Genomic DNA, 12,951 nt, shown 5'->3' on the forward strand with positions numbered 1-12,951 from the left:
TCTATTGTTAGATGATCCAAACCATCTTGAGACATGGCACATACATTGTTGGCTTAACTCGAAGGCATTTCCATCAAAATTTTTCTTTGGTACATATTTTTAAAAATTTTGAAATGATATATTGTATTTATTTAATTTTTTTTAAGAATTCCATTGGCCTTTCCTAGGTTAAATTTTAAGTTAACTGTAGTATTGAATTTTTTTCATATTTACTTAAAAGTGAAATACAGTATTTGCTTTTTGCCATTTACTGGGTTGCTTCTGTTTGTATGACAAAGAAAGATTTGATTAGATCCTATCTTGGAAAATAATTGTATTTTGATTGTACTGCACATACAGTGTACCAAGTGATGTTGAACTAGGAGAGTAATTGATTCGCTGAGACTGGACCCCTGTCTGTGGAAATGTCATGGGCAATCTTAATTTCCAATACGCCAAGACCAAAGAAACAGTTTTAAGGGTCAAAGTCAATTGTCTATTGCTCTTCATTTAGAGTGATTCAGTTTTAGTCATAACATGTCTCAGACAAAATTTCAATAGCTTTGCTAAAGTTAAAGACCCTTTTGCTTTATTTTGTACAAGCTGCATATCATGTGATTTAAATGCTAGTTATAGTGAGGTGTGCTAAATAAGGGAACTTCTTTTTCAATTCTGAAATGTCAGAACAGAACATTATTTCTCCCTTTCCCATGAAGTTTCTTGAAGTGGTAGATTTTGTATTTTAAGAACACCTAGAAACAAGTGTTATAGCTTCACCATGAATAATTTTTTGCATAGCAGCACTTTTGTATTGGACAGCATGGAAAAAAATTTAATTTGTGCTTACTTCTAACTAAAAAGTGATTTTTGACTGCTCTTTTCCCCTTAAAATGTTTTTCCATTGTTTGGGTTTGGTACAGATGAAATATGTAAAAGTTTCTTGATTCTTTTGGTTTCTTTTTAGATAAACACAGTTGAGAATCTCCAAGGGAAACTTTTTAGTTTGAGATCTGCTTTAAAAAAAACACCCTCTCAGACATATAATTATACTTCTGATTGATATAAAGTCAAATACAGTATGTACCCCCCTCTGCACACACACTGTTTTCCCTTCTCAGAAAAACACTGGGCAGTCTGATTTGGTAGAAGGAATAGAAGAAAAAACAATATTTTTAGCCATTCAATTCGAGCTCAGTCATAACAGGAAAAATTGCCACTACATTATGTTAGTACTTTTTTCAGGCCAAGTTCTAGGCCCCAATAGACAACTCATATAATTTGGGATTATCTATTTGTTCTGTTAAATGTGATATGTAAAACATATCAATATTTACTGTGGTCATTATTATGCTGCTTAAGCAAAGTAAAATGGGTTTATGTATTTCACTCTTAGGATGTTTTTCTTTCACATTTTCCCATATTGAATTAATTTTCCTTTTCTTTAAAAAAATCTATTATGTTAAAAATACGCAGTAAAATAATAATGTCCCACAGCTCTTGAAAACCTTTATATTGAGGCAGATTTATTTTTGTTTTTTTTCTGAAATTTTGTCTGACTGGAATGAAACCTACCAGCAGTCATCCTGTGTCTCTCAACAACTCCAAACAACATCTCAGGACACGAACTGAGGAATTACATATTCAGTTGAACCCTTAGAGGATGCTTATAAGTAAAAGCCTATGTTTAACAGACTTGGAACAGAATACCAACTTATGCTCCTCCTCTTACAAAAAGCAGATCATTATAATTACACTCTATGCTTATATAGTATCGTCTACACTTTACAGACCTTAAAAAAGTATTTCCAACTTATATTGGAAAACTGTGTTTCTACTTACTTGTGGGAAATAGTAGATATGTAACAAAAGTAGGGGAAAAGTGGAACCTCTTGATTTTTAGTGCATTTATTCTTCTGAGCAGTACAGCCTTCCTCCTGGCTTTACTTTGACCTAGAAAGCTGCACAGCAGGTGTTAAAACAACATGCTAACTTTATAGAATATCTAACATCCAGGCAAATACAGGCAAACAAGGCCAATTATTTTAGTATTTCAAAATATGCAATTTTCTGGCATTGTGGATTTGAAACACATATAGCCTTCCTCAGGAGTGTAGAATTCACTGTTTAACAACCTCTTGAGGGTACTAGATCAGGTATGCAGGGAGGAAGTCTTGTTCTCAAAGGAGTTGCTCTTGACCTGGGAGACCTCTCAGACGGAGAGTAATTACACACAACTAGGTGTCACCATGATGCCCTCTCCTCTGAGATGGAGAAAGTTGCCAGAAGTCTAATCTAGAGCCAGGGCACACTGGTGTTGGCAACAGAAGCTGACTCAACCTTTGACCTGTTCTCTCTCAGTTTTAGCTGGCAGCTCCACAGGCCCCTGGCTGTGGGAAGTGATGCTTTTTGTGAAGCATCTTTTATTTCTTCATTTAAAAAATATTTACCAAACCCTTACTATGTGCCAGACACTATTTTGGCAGCAGGGTGTCTAGTGGTGAGCAAGACAGATGAGCTGAAGACCCCTTCCTTCCTGTGGTTCATATCGTTTCGACAGCAATATAAGCTGGACTCCCAGGAGTGAGTCTCTGGGCTTTGGGCTGGCATCTCAAAAGGAGCATGTTGATCATGAATAAAAATGCGTTGAAATGGGCATCACTTGGCTACAAAGGAATGCTGGGAAAGGGGATGCATTAGACTCAGGGAAGCTTTACAAATCATGGCTACCTAAAATATAGGTATAATGGTATCTGTTTTATCACATCATCAGAACTCTTTAATGAGAGTATGCACCAGGCATATTGGGGGCATAGAATTAAATGCTTAGATTTGTCTTATGGAAATCTTGCCAAAGGGGAGAGTAGCACTAGAAATATAAAAAGATTGGTGGGATGTTGGCCAGACAGGCCAGCACACAGAGGTGTCACCGTCTGGGTTATGGGCTACTTTAGTGAGAGTCTTTGCCTTGTTACCACGAGGGTTTCTGGAAGCTCAGCTTAGAAGAGGTGGAAAAAACCTGAATGGGATCCTGGAGGTGAGGTGAGGGAAGGGATTGTCATCAAGGGGCAGGATCTTGGCCTTGTGCATTAAGAACAGTATTCTGTATATGACAGTGAAGGGTCGACACTGCCAGCATTCCCTTACCAGGCTCCAGGTGATTCAGAGGTGCACATTTGAAAATTAGCTGACCCAGGTTAATCTGTGATCCCTAGGCTTGGAGCAGAGAAAATGTTTGCCAGCCTCCAAGGCTGATTATTCTGGATCTATACTTGCCTGAATTAAAGACCTTTAACTGTTGAAGGTGGCAAATGTTTCATTCCAAGATGGCAGATGGATTAAGACACATTGCAGTGTGGCTGAGGGTATATTGTGTTTTTTTCAGCCTGGTGTATATCTTTATTCTGCACCTGGATTTTAAGTGTTTTAATGACTTTAAATATTCCACTGGGTCCCACTGCTGAGTGGGGATTCACTAAATACTTGTGTCATTAAAAGCTAAAGATGGAGTCTCAAGTAAAGAGATGAAATGCAGGCCCCAACAACACCACATCCAGGGCCCCTTGTCAACGAGAACTCCCAGGTTTCACCTGAAAGACTTCTGCCCTGGCGCTGACCAGGCTTTTCGTTCTTTTGCCCTAGATCCAGATGAGACCACCCCTCGGGGTTCTCTAGGCTGTAGACAGGAGATGCTTTAATGTGTATGATGCAGTCTGCAGCCTGGGCATCTGCCTTCCTTCTGAGGCATAATTCTTGTGGACAGCCCAACATAGGGATTTAATAAAAACGTACACATATTCTGTGAAGACTCCAACAACAAATGAAGGAAATTTCTGCCTGCCTTTAAAATGGGTGGACCCCGAAACCCTGGTCTGTTTGAAGTGGCACGTAACCCCTATACAGACGCTTCGTTCCTGTCTGCCATTGCCGGTCCAGAGCACCAAGTCCTGATAAGACACGTCATTTACATTGAGAATATGTTCTCAGTTTTTAAGTTTTTCTGATGGCTATTATTGCTGCTGTGTTTCCTGTTTTATGTAGGTGGTAGCCCTCGGAGAAGTACCAGATGGGACTGTGGTTACTGTCATGGCGGGTAATGATGAAAATTATTCTGCTGAGCTACGAAATGCCTCCGCTGTCATGAAAAACCAAGTAGCAAGGTTCAACGATCTGAGATTTGTGGGCCGGAGTGGACGAGGTAGGTCTCTGGTTTTTAATACTGATAATGGAATAAACACATTAAGATCCTCTGGTGAAATATGGACTCGTCTGTATACAAATCAGCACCTTCTTTTACTGAATGGAATTACTGTAAGATTTTATTTAAGTGCATCCAGACACAGCTGAGTGTTTGCCTGAGCACCCAGGCCTTTTTCATTTGTTTTATGATATTGCAAATTCAAACAATATTTTCACAAGGACTGGCTCCTAATATCACTGGGTATGAGGGAAGGTGGACAGAAGAATGATTAGGGGATCAGGTTTTGAATTATGAGGAATCACATAGCTGAGTAAATTGGGTGGCAAAGGGGAGGGAAAAATGTCTGCGCTGGACAATTTTCTGATAATAGAAATATTACTCTATATTGAAGCAAGGACAGCTGGCATAATGCTCTTCATTTACCACATGGAGTATCTCTAAATGATTTAATTTATTCTCATAATAAGAAACTATTAAAATTAGTTTTTATGGGAGTCTTTTCGTTTGAGTAAGTGAATAATGTATTATTTATGTTGGAATGACTATGTAAAGTTCCCTAGACAAATGAATGATCAGGACTCCAATAGTTCTACACTATTTAAGGATTTCCACCATCTGATTCTATCTGCAAATATTAGGAATCCTTAAAAGAATCATAAAACAAGAATTAATCCTTTTTAGGATTTTCACAGCTGTTAAATAGGGTTAATGTTTTTTAAAAAGTCTCTAATGAGACCAGTATTTTGGTTTTTATTTACTTTTTCTACAGGGAACTTCTACTAGTCATTCACCTATTAGAAGTATTATGTTCATTTATTTATTAAATCTGATATTTCCATTTTAAGAATTTCAAGAAGATGAGAAAAATAGTCCCCTGTGGGACTGAGATGAAATAAAAATTATCAAGCCTTGTGAATTCCCTGAAGCCCAGGTTGGAGTTAGCAAATGAGAAGCAATTTTTAAGCCATGTCTAATAGTTGCCCTTCAGTTTGGATCAGATGTCAATTTATTACCATTGTGAAAACTTGATAAGGGAAATTCAAGCAAGGCTGTTTCCGATGAGTAGTTTTAGTTTACTTTCTAGGAACAGGGCCAAGAAGTTGTACTTTTTAACTTAAGAAAAAAAATGATGCATGCTAATGAGATACTGTCACTGAACTAAAGGGTTTATCTCTGCATCAAGTTTAGTTTACTTTCATTAAAAATAAAGAAGATACATCCTATACTGATTAGGTTTGGAAAATATCCATATGTAATCATTCTTTTTTTCCTTAGTTATTAGTTATTGATACAAGGTCATGTACAATTAAAGTTTTTCTCTTTTTTTTTTTCCTAGTAAGAATTGAGGAAAAATGTGAACATGATGACTTACCTGTATGCTTTAAATTGTACCTTTCTTCTTATGGAATATTACTTTATTTTTAACCAGAATAATGAATTTTAGGATTTAAAGGATGGGGTGTTATACTTAATTTTGTTTCACAGATTCAAGCTCATGTTTCTATGTATTTATGCTTTTGCATTATATAGATGCTGTGTAACTTTTTTTCTGATCAATTTGAGTAGAAACTATGGCAAAGTGATAGTGTACTTTGTAAACCCTCAACATATTTATTTAAGAAACTTCAAAGAGAAACTAAGGGTGTGCACTGTTTTACTATATTGGCTTTCTGAGTTTTGGCTGGTTTCCCAAATAGCAATTTTTATATTTAAAAAAAAAAAGACAGACTTAACTGCTTGCAGACTTTTCACGCATGGAAGATGAAGAAAGCTTCTTTTGATGAAGTGTAATTATGTCCAAACAGAGCTGACCCCCTCCCCCTATATTTCTTATGATCTTAACTGAAGAAAGTAGGATTTTTCCTTTGAAGCAGCCGGGACTTGGTGGAGGATCTAAAATGCTGCAGTCTGCTGCCAGAGGCAGGATGGAGAAATTGGTCCAGACTTGTCTTCGAGATTTAGATGGGGGTGCGGGGGGGAGTGGGTGGAGAAAGAGAGAGAAATTGATTTATCACTAATAATAGATTTTTATATCACTGTAATAACATTATATGAATGGAAACAGAAATACTAAACTAAAATGAACAGAAAAAAGGACTCAGAACACTGATAAGATAGCACTCGGAATAAAAGTGGGTCAGTTTTTAGTGGCAGAAAACCATTTAACCTGCCTCTGTACCCTTTGTACCTGACCTCCTTTTGTAACAGCTTCTTTCCAGCTTCCTCTTTAATTTTCACACTTCTCCATTTCTCTTGTTTGAGTCTTATTGACACATTGCTGCCATTTTATTTTTTTCCTAGCTTTACAAACATTTTGTTTTCAATAGTGTTAGGAAATTTTTAAAAACACCAAGCTCCACAAATGTTACACTTTTTTTTTCCTTTTCTCTTGTAGAAACATAAGATGTCAGAAATTGAGAAACGGTCTTGGGTTTATAAAGGAGTCCTGTCACTACTTACTTGAGCTTTGTGGGTTGTCTTATGAATACAACTTTTAAAAATGGTTGGGATGAAAGTAGAGCATCAATGAAACTTGCATTAAGTTAGAAGTGGCTTATGGGTTTTAATTGTCTTTTCCTTTTTTCCTCCTTTGTATTTTAAACAGAAGTGTTCAAAGTGACTTTGGCCCTTAATTTTTTTTTTCTGGTGTGCTTCCTCTCTTTTGACATCAAGCATGCTGCTTTTAATTTATGAGCATTTTTAAGCATCCACAGTGTACAGAGTGTGGTATTTTCTTAGTGTGGGATACCATGCAGCTTACAGTCTTACCTTGCCTGACATTCCTAGTCCCTCTGGCTAGGTTAGAATTGTTTATCAGTGACAGTTCTCTGTGTTTACCTTAACTGTGTAAGTTGAGGACATAGTATAGAATGAGTTCCTAGATGGAGTTACAGTTAGTCATCACCAAGGAAGAGCCTGCATTTTTATCACTTTCAGGAAGTGATAAAAAATGGGATTTGGAAAAAACTTTTGTTTGTAAACTTAAGGGAATTGTGAATGCCCACATACACACTCAACTCAGGAAATGCATTATTCTAAGATGAAGACTCAATGACCAAGTTGGGTCATAGTTTCTAGAAGTTTTTCTTTGACTTTACATACATGTTTTTTCTGAAGGGGCAAGTGGAAATGGAAGGAACCTCCTCAGTTTTTAATTGTTAAAGTACATCTTGATCCTGAGGATTTGATTTTGGAAGGACATAGTTACATTTAAATGTTTCCTCCCCCAGACCCACCTCTTCTTAAAGGAAGTTTTTAATGGAAAACTGGTTCTGGTCTGAACATTTAGACACTTTGTACTTGAAGGGTGAATTTTCTTTTTGACTTTTGTTTCTACATGAAGTGTTTCTCTGAATTTGGGAGAACCATAGATAATTTTTAATATCCTAAATACATTGTAAAACTCTAAAATAGAAAAGCCTCCAAATCAGTTTAGATAAGTTATTGTAAAGTATCTCTACCAGGTTATTTAGAGATGTTAATGATAATGAGAAATATACATCCTTAATTTATTGAGATTAGTACCACTGATGATATCTGTCTTCCAGTCACACCCACTGGAGCCATGGTTAGAATTCAGTCCTTGGTCCATGGACCACTGATCTGATCCAGAAAGGCACTGCCTAATGTTCCAATGTAAAGTAACTTTCAATCTAACGATTCAGCTGTTACTCCTCCAGAGCTTTCCACTATTTTGAGGTCTTAACCTGGACCCAGTGGCTTCCTATTCACGTTTCTAATCTCTATTTCTGTAGACTTTCAGTTTTCTATAACTAGTTTAGACTGTTGGCTGTCTTATTTAAATCTATGTGATGTCTAATATATCTCTTGGAAGACGTGTGGTACATTAATGGCACTTTAAAGACAGATGCTTTTATCATCCTGGCTAAGGTGTTACATCAGTCCATTTATATTTACTATTTCTTGGGCACAGAGAGCTAATTAAGATACATCTAGAAATAACTTACTTTTTTGCTTGTTCATATCCTCTGGCAAAGTAAGAGAATTTTTTTTAAAAAGCATTAATTTTAAGGTCAGAAAGGCCTAGGTTCAGATCTGTTTTCCCCATTTATTAATTCTGTGAACCCGGGTAAATTACTAAGCCTCTTTTGGCTTTGGGCTTCCTCTTTTGTAAAATAGGGGTTGATGAATCTAACTGGAGAAGATTAAATGAGATAATGTACAGGAAGTAGCTGGATAATAATGGGTTTCTAATCAATATTCATTTTCCCCAATTCTCCCCTGTCTCCCACTTCTGTTTTTTTTTTTTTTTTTTTGCCCTTCTCAACCCCCTCTCCCCCTCCATGGAAAAGTACAGCCAAGAAGACTTAAGACTGTATACACTCAGTAACAAATGATGTGTGCCTTAAACAGATTTTAGGAACTTAACATGGTCTAGGTTGAAAAGAAAACCCATTCACTAGACTTGACAGCCAAAAGACCTGTTTTACATTAAGCCTTGTACATAACCTGTTCCATATTAAGCTTTGAAAAGATTGCATTAAACTTTGCATTGCTACATATTGTCTAAGATTTGTGTTTTGATTTAATACCCTCAGCTTTCAGTAAAAGAAGAAGAAGAAAAAAAGGTCTGACCAAAAAAAAGAAAAGAAAAAGAAAGAAAATAGAAAATGAGCTTTTTATCCATTACAGGAGCAGACTAAATGAGTACTCTGGCCCAAGATTGCTGAATGTTTTATCGAGTCACCGCTTCACGCCCACTTTTTCCTGTCTTGTAACAGTTTGCAGTTTTGACTATCTGACATGACTAACCGTTGCAAATCTAACTGATTACAACTGTCAGTGAGTCTGTGTAAGAGAGTCTGTTGTCTTTTGGAGACATCCACCATCTAGAGCTGCCACCAGCTTTTTCCTCTCCCCCGCCCCAAATCATCGCTTTTAGCTCCCTCATTTGAAGCATCAGATGTAATAATTCAATGAAGCACAAGTAAAAATCCATGTTTACATTGAGAGGTGTCGTGTGCCTTCTGCAAAAGCTAAGTCGCTTGCAGGGAGCTCCTTCAGGATTTCACAGCAGAGATGTATGTTAGGGGAGGGGTGAGCAGGGAGGAGAGAAACTTTGTTCCAGTAATGATGAAATCATCATACCACAGGCACATTAAGGCCAGGACAGGAGACACTGGCTGCTGTTAAAATGATTCCCATAAGAACCGTCCTCTTTCATCTTCCCATTGTAGTTTCAGCCAATGAAAATGCTAAAGCCATGTGAAGTAAATAACATAATCAACAATGATTTACTATTGTTCTCTCTTGGGGTCGTGACCTAATCCTAAATAAAGACTTCTAAAATTGTCTGTGCTTGAATGTTTTCTCCTGACGTTGGAGAAAACTGAAAGGAAGAGAATCTTCCACAAGTGGACCAAGGGTTTTGTTTTCATGACAGCTATTGCTGCTGGGGTGCTTTCTTGGAATTGGAGCCTTCTCTATGATCTCAGCACTAAGTGGGGTTAGCGGCACCTAATGTGGCCGGCAGGGGGTTTCCAGTTTATAGTCACCTCACCCTTGGCTTTCATTGCCTGCTTAGAGATGCTTACGTGAAATGTGTACCCTGTGCTGCTGTACATTTATCAACTCTGTCTTTTTATATTCACTCTGTACTTTCCCCTCTCACCTCTGCAGGCAAGAGTTTCACCTTGACCATTACAGTCTTCACAAATCCTCCCCAAGTAGCCACCTATCACAGAGCTATTAAAGTTACAGTGGATGGACCCCGGGAACCCAGAAGTAAGTACTTGCCTTTCAATTGCAAATGGTAATAAGAGTTTGTGGAGCCCCTAGGAGGACTTCATTCCAAATGACTTAGTGTTACTTTCACTTGCACACTGTGTTTGCAAAGTTTGTTATCTGCATAAACTTTTAGAGAGGGACAATTAGAACTTCACAGTGAATAGGAAATAAAATTGCAGTTTGAACCTTTGCCACAAAATTGCTAAGACCTTTATAACTTTGGAAATGAGTGAAGAATTATTCATTCACTGGTGTGATTGGCTAAGAAATTCTGCTCATCCACTCCATGTAATGGACAGGGTAGAGTTGACCCATGAGAGCTGAGGAAACAAACAATAAACTTAAAAATCTCCAGCTTAGTCAAAAAGTGTTCGCGTATGTTTCCCATGGCCTAAGAATGTGTTTTAGCTTTTTAGCTCGCCCACTCAATTCCCTTTATAAAGAGCACACTGCTTAATTACAAAGAATTTATATGCAAATGATAACTTGCTTGACTGTTACAACACTGTTGTTTGGTCATGTTCTAGTAATTGTTATAGATAGTTTCTTTTAGCAGATACAGCCAAACTGGGTTTAAGTCCACCTTGGTTTGTTTTTCTGTATAGACATCCAGAAGGTTTAACCAGCAGTCCATTTAAGGTACTACACATAATTGAGCCAGTATGTATTTTCTTCCCAAGTCTAAATGGAAACTGGTTTAATTTTCCCTGTCCCCACTGCCCGAACTGATGTAAACAAACTTGGCATGGGAATATTTAAATATATTTAGAGATTAAAGATTATTTGACATATAAAACATTAACAATTCTGTGCCAGTAGAAATATTATCTAGACCTCTGCTTTGGCTGCGTGGATGCACTGGGAGTCCTATCTGTTGCACTCAGGGAGTTTAATTTGGTTGGTGGTGGAAATAATGGCTGGCAGAAGCTTTTTGTTTTGTGCCAGTACACCCGCCTAGCTAGGCATAGCTCCTCTTTCCCTAAAATGAGCGAAAGGGGCTAGTAAGGTTTTGCCCTCTCCAAGTAGCGTATCTTTTAGCGATGGAAGCCCATAGCGCCTCCTGTCTCTTGCTCCTCCTGTCTCTTCTTACAAAAGCTGACTGCTTGCCTGAACTAGGGAGGTTTCCTGCCTCCAAAGCGAGTCTTTGAGGTTTTTGATTGCATCTCCTTTCATGTGTGTGGCCTTCTTCCAGACTTAAAACTCTGGGTCAGTGTTGGCCCTGTCTGCTAGTTTGGGAATGTCCTGGGACATGGTTTGGGACGCTGGTGGGCAAAGCCCCCAGGTTTCAAATCCTAAAGGCCATGGTTACACAAGGCAGATGGACAGGACAAAGCAAGCTGTCTCACTTGGTTTGGGATTTGCATGACTTTCTTGTCCCCCAGAAATCAGGGGCGATGCCTTATGATGGGAGACATTTCCTGACCTTTTACTAACTAGCCCCTGAGTTCCTGAGATGGTAGAGCTGACATTTAATAATGCACAAAGCAGGATATTAGTCTTCTACCATTAGTACCACTAGTATTTGTCTTTTAAAGAAGTTTCCTGCCCATCTGAGCTGCTTTCTTCAGTACTTAGAAGAGCCATTGGTGTGTGTGTGTGTGTGTGTGTGTGTGTGTGTGTGTGTGTGTGTGTGTGTGTCCGTCCACTGGAGTTGTTGCTCAAAAGTTGATGGTTTGCAGAGGAAACAGGGAAGGGTAGTGCTGCCCCATTCTGAAAGGAATGACAGAGGTGGGGAGGCGGTGTAGCTTTGAGAGAGCCACTTCTGAGTCATATGACAGCATCGCCCTTGTCAAAGAGACTTTTGGCAGAAGGGGCTGCATATGTGATAAAGTCAGGCTTTGGATGGTGCTGGGGTGGTTAAAGCAGATACAGACCTGTGAGTGTCAGGCCACCTGTCTCAGTTCAGGCTGAGTAAGATTTCTTGTAAACTGAAAATCTCTGTGAAGATGTGATGCCATTTTCCTGACATCATGCAATGACTTGCCTAGATAGAAGGATGGGTCTGGCATCAGTAACAACTTAATGCTACAACATGGACTCTAGTACTGGATTATTTCTTTCTGGTTTGCTCTTGGCCATCTGTCCCAAGCTTTCAAGTCCACCGTTTTAGTGCAAAAGCAGTCTAAGCCAATTTATAAACAAATGGTCATGGCTATATTCCAATAAAACTTTATTTACAAAAACAGGTGATAGGCCAGATGTGACCCACAAATTATAGCTTGTCAACCTTTCCTTCTAATTTCAAAATGGCTTTTTTTAAAAATCAACCTTTACCAGAGAAAGACATTAATGAAAGGCTTTCTTAGAGGGAGAAGAAAAAGATGATTAATACATTTGCTTTAGCCTGTCTCCCTAAAAATAATAATTTTTTACATAATGGTTATTTGTTCATAGTGATAATTTGTTTATTACTGTGGTGGTTTGAAGAAGCTGAGGATTTTGTGCTATCGGTTCCTGTTTATAGTTGGGATTTTTCTTCTTCCTCTAAGGATCTGAGTATGTTGAAGAGGCTGCTCTGGTAGCTCAGCTGTTTGAACAGGGACAAGTTCTGAGTTAACTGGTTGGGTCTTTATGTCAGACTGCTTGGATTAAAATCCCAGCTGCACCACTTATTAGCTGTATGGAGGCACACAAGTTCCCTAGCTTCTCTTTACCTTGGTTATCTCATCTTTTAAAGTGAGAGTAATAAAAATAGCATCTTCCTCATCAGTTGCTGCAAGCATGTTAAATGATAGAGTGGAAGAAAAATGGGTAGCACAGTGACCACCATGTAGTAAGCCCTCATTAAATGTTAGCTTTGATTGTGTCAATTTTCTTCAGTGTCAGAAATTTCCTGTAGAGTTTTGCTTATAGCATACTTCCAGGAAACCGATACCATCTAGAGTTTGTTCTCTAGTATATTATTTTTTTCCCCTGAAGATAGTTTTGCTGATTGTTGCTCTGTAGTAAATGGTACTAATAAGTGTTATAACTCATGCCTTGAGCTATAGATACACTACCTGGGTAGAGCTATGCAGATCTGCTGG

At 38.2% G+C, this 12,951-nt stretch overlaps 1 protein-coding gene across 10 annotated transcripts in view; it reads left to right on the forward strand.

The window, feature by feature from the left end:
* The window catches only part of Runx2 (RUNX family transcription factor 2), a 266,467-nt gene that overhangs the window by 82,671 nt on the left and 170,845 nt on the right, over positions 1-12,951 (forward strand). For all 10 annotated transcript variants that reach the window (XM_087185361.1, XM_013072895.3, XM_087185357.1 and 7 more), the window contains 2 exons: positions 4,018-4,174; positions 9,818-9,922. In XM_087185361.1, the coding sequence (XP_087041487.1) occupies positions 4,018-4,174; positions 9,818-9,922 (262 nt within the window). The remainder of the gene's footprint in view (positions 1-4,017; positions 4,175-9,817; positions 9,923-12,951) is intronic.

The sequence above is a fragment of the Heterocephalus glaber genome, unplaced genomic scaffold (genome assembly GCF_053883595.1).
Source record: "Heterocephalus glaber isolate CG9 unplaced genomic scaffold, H.glaber_assembly_v1.0 deba00001497, whole genome shotgun sequence".
In the NCBI taxonomy this organism is placed as follows: domain Eukaryota; kingdom Metazoa; phylum Chordata; class Mammalia; order Rodentia; family Bathyergidae; genus Heterocephalus; species Heterocephalus glaber.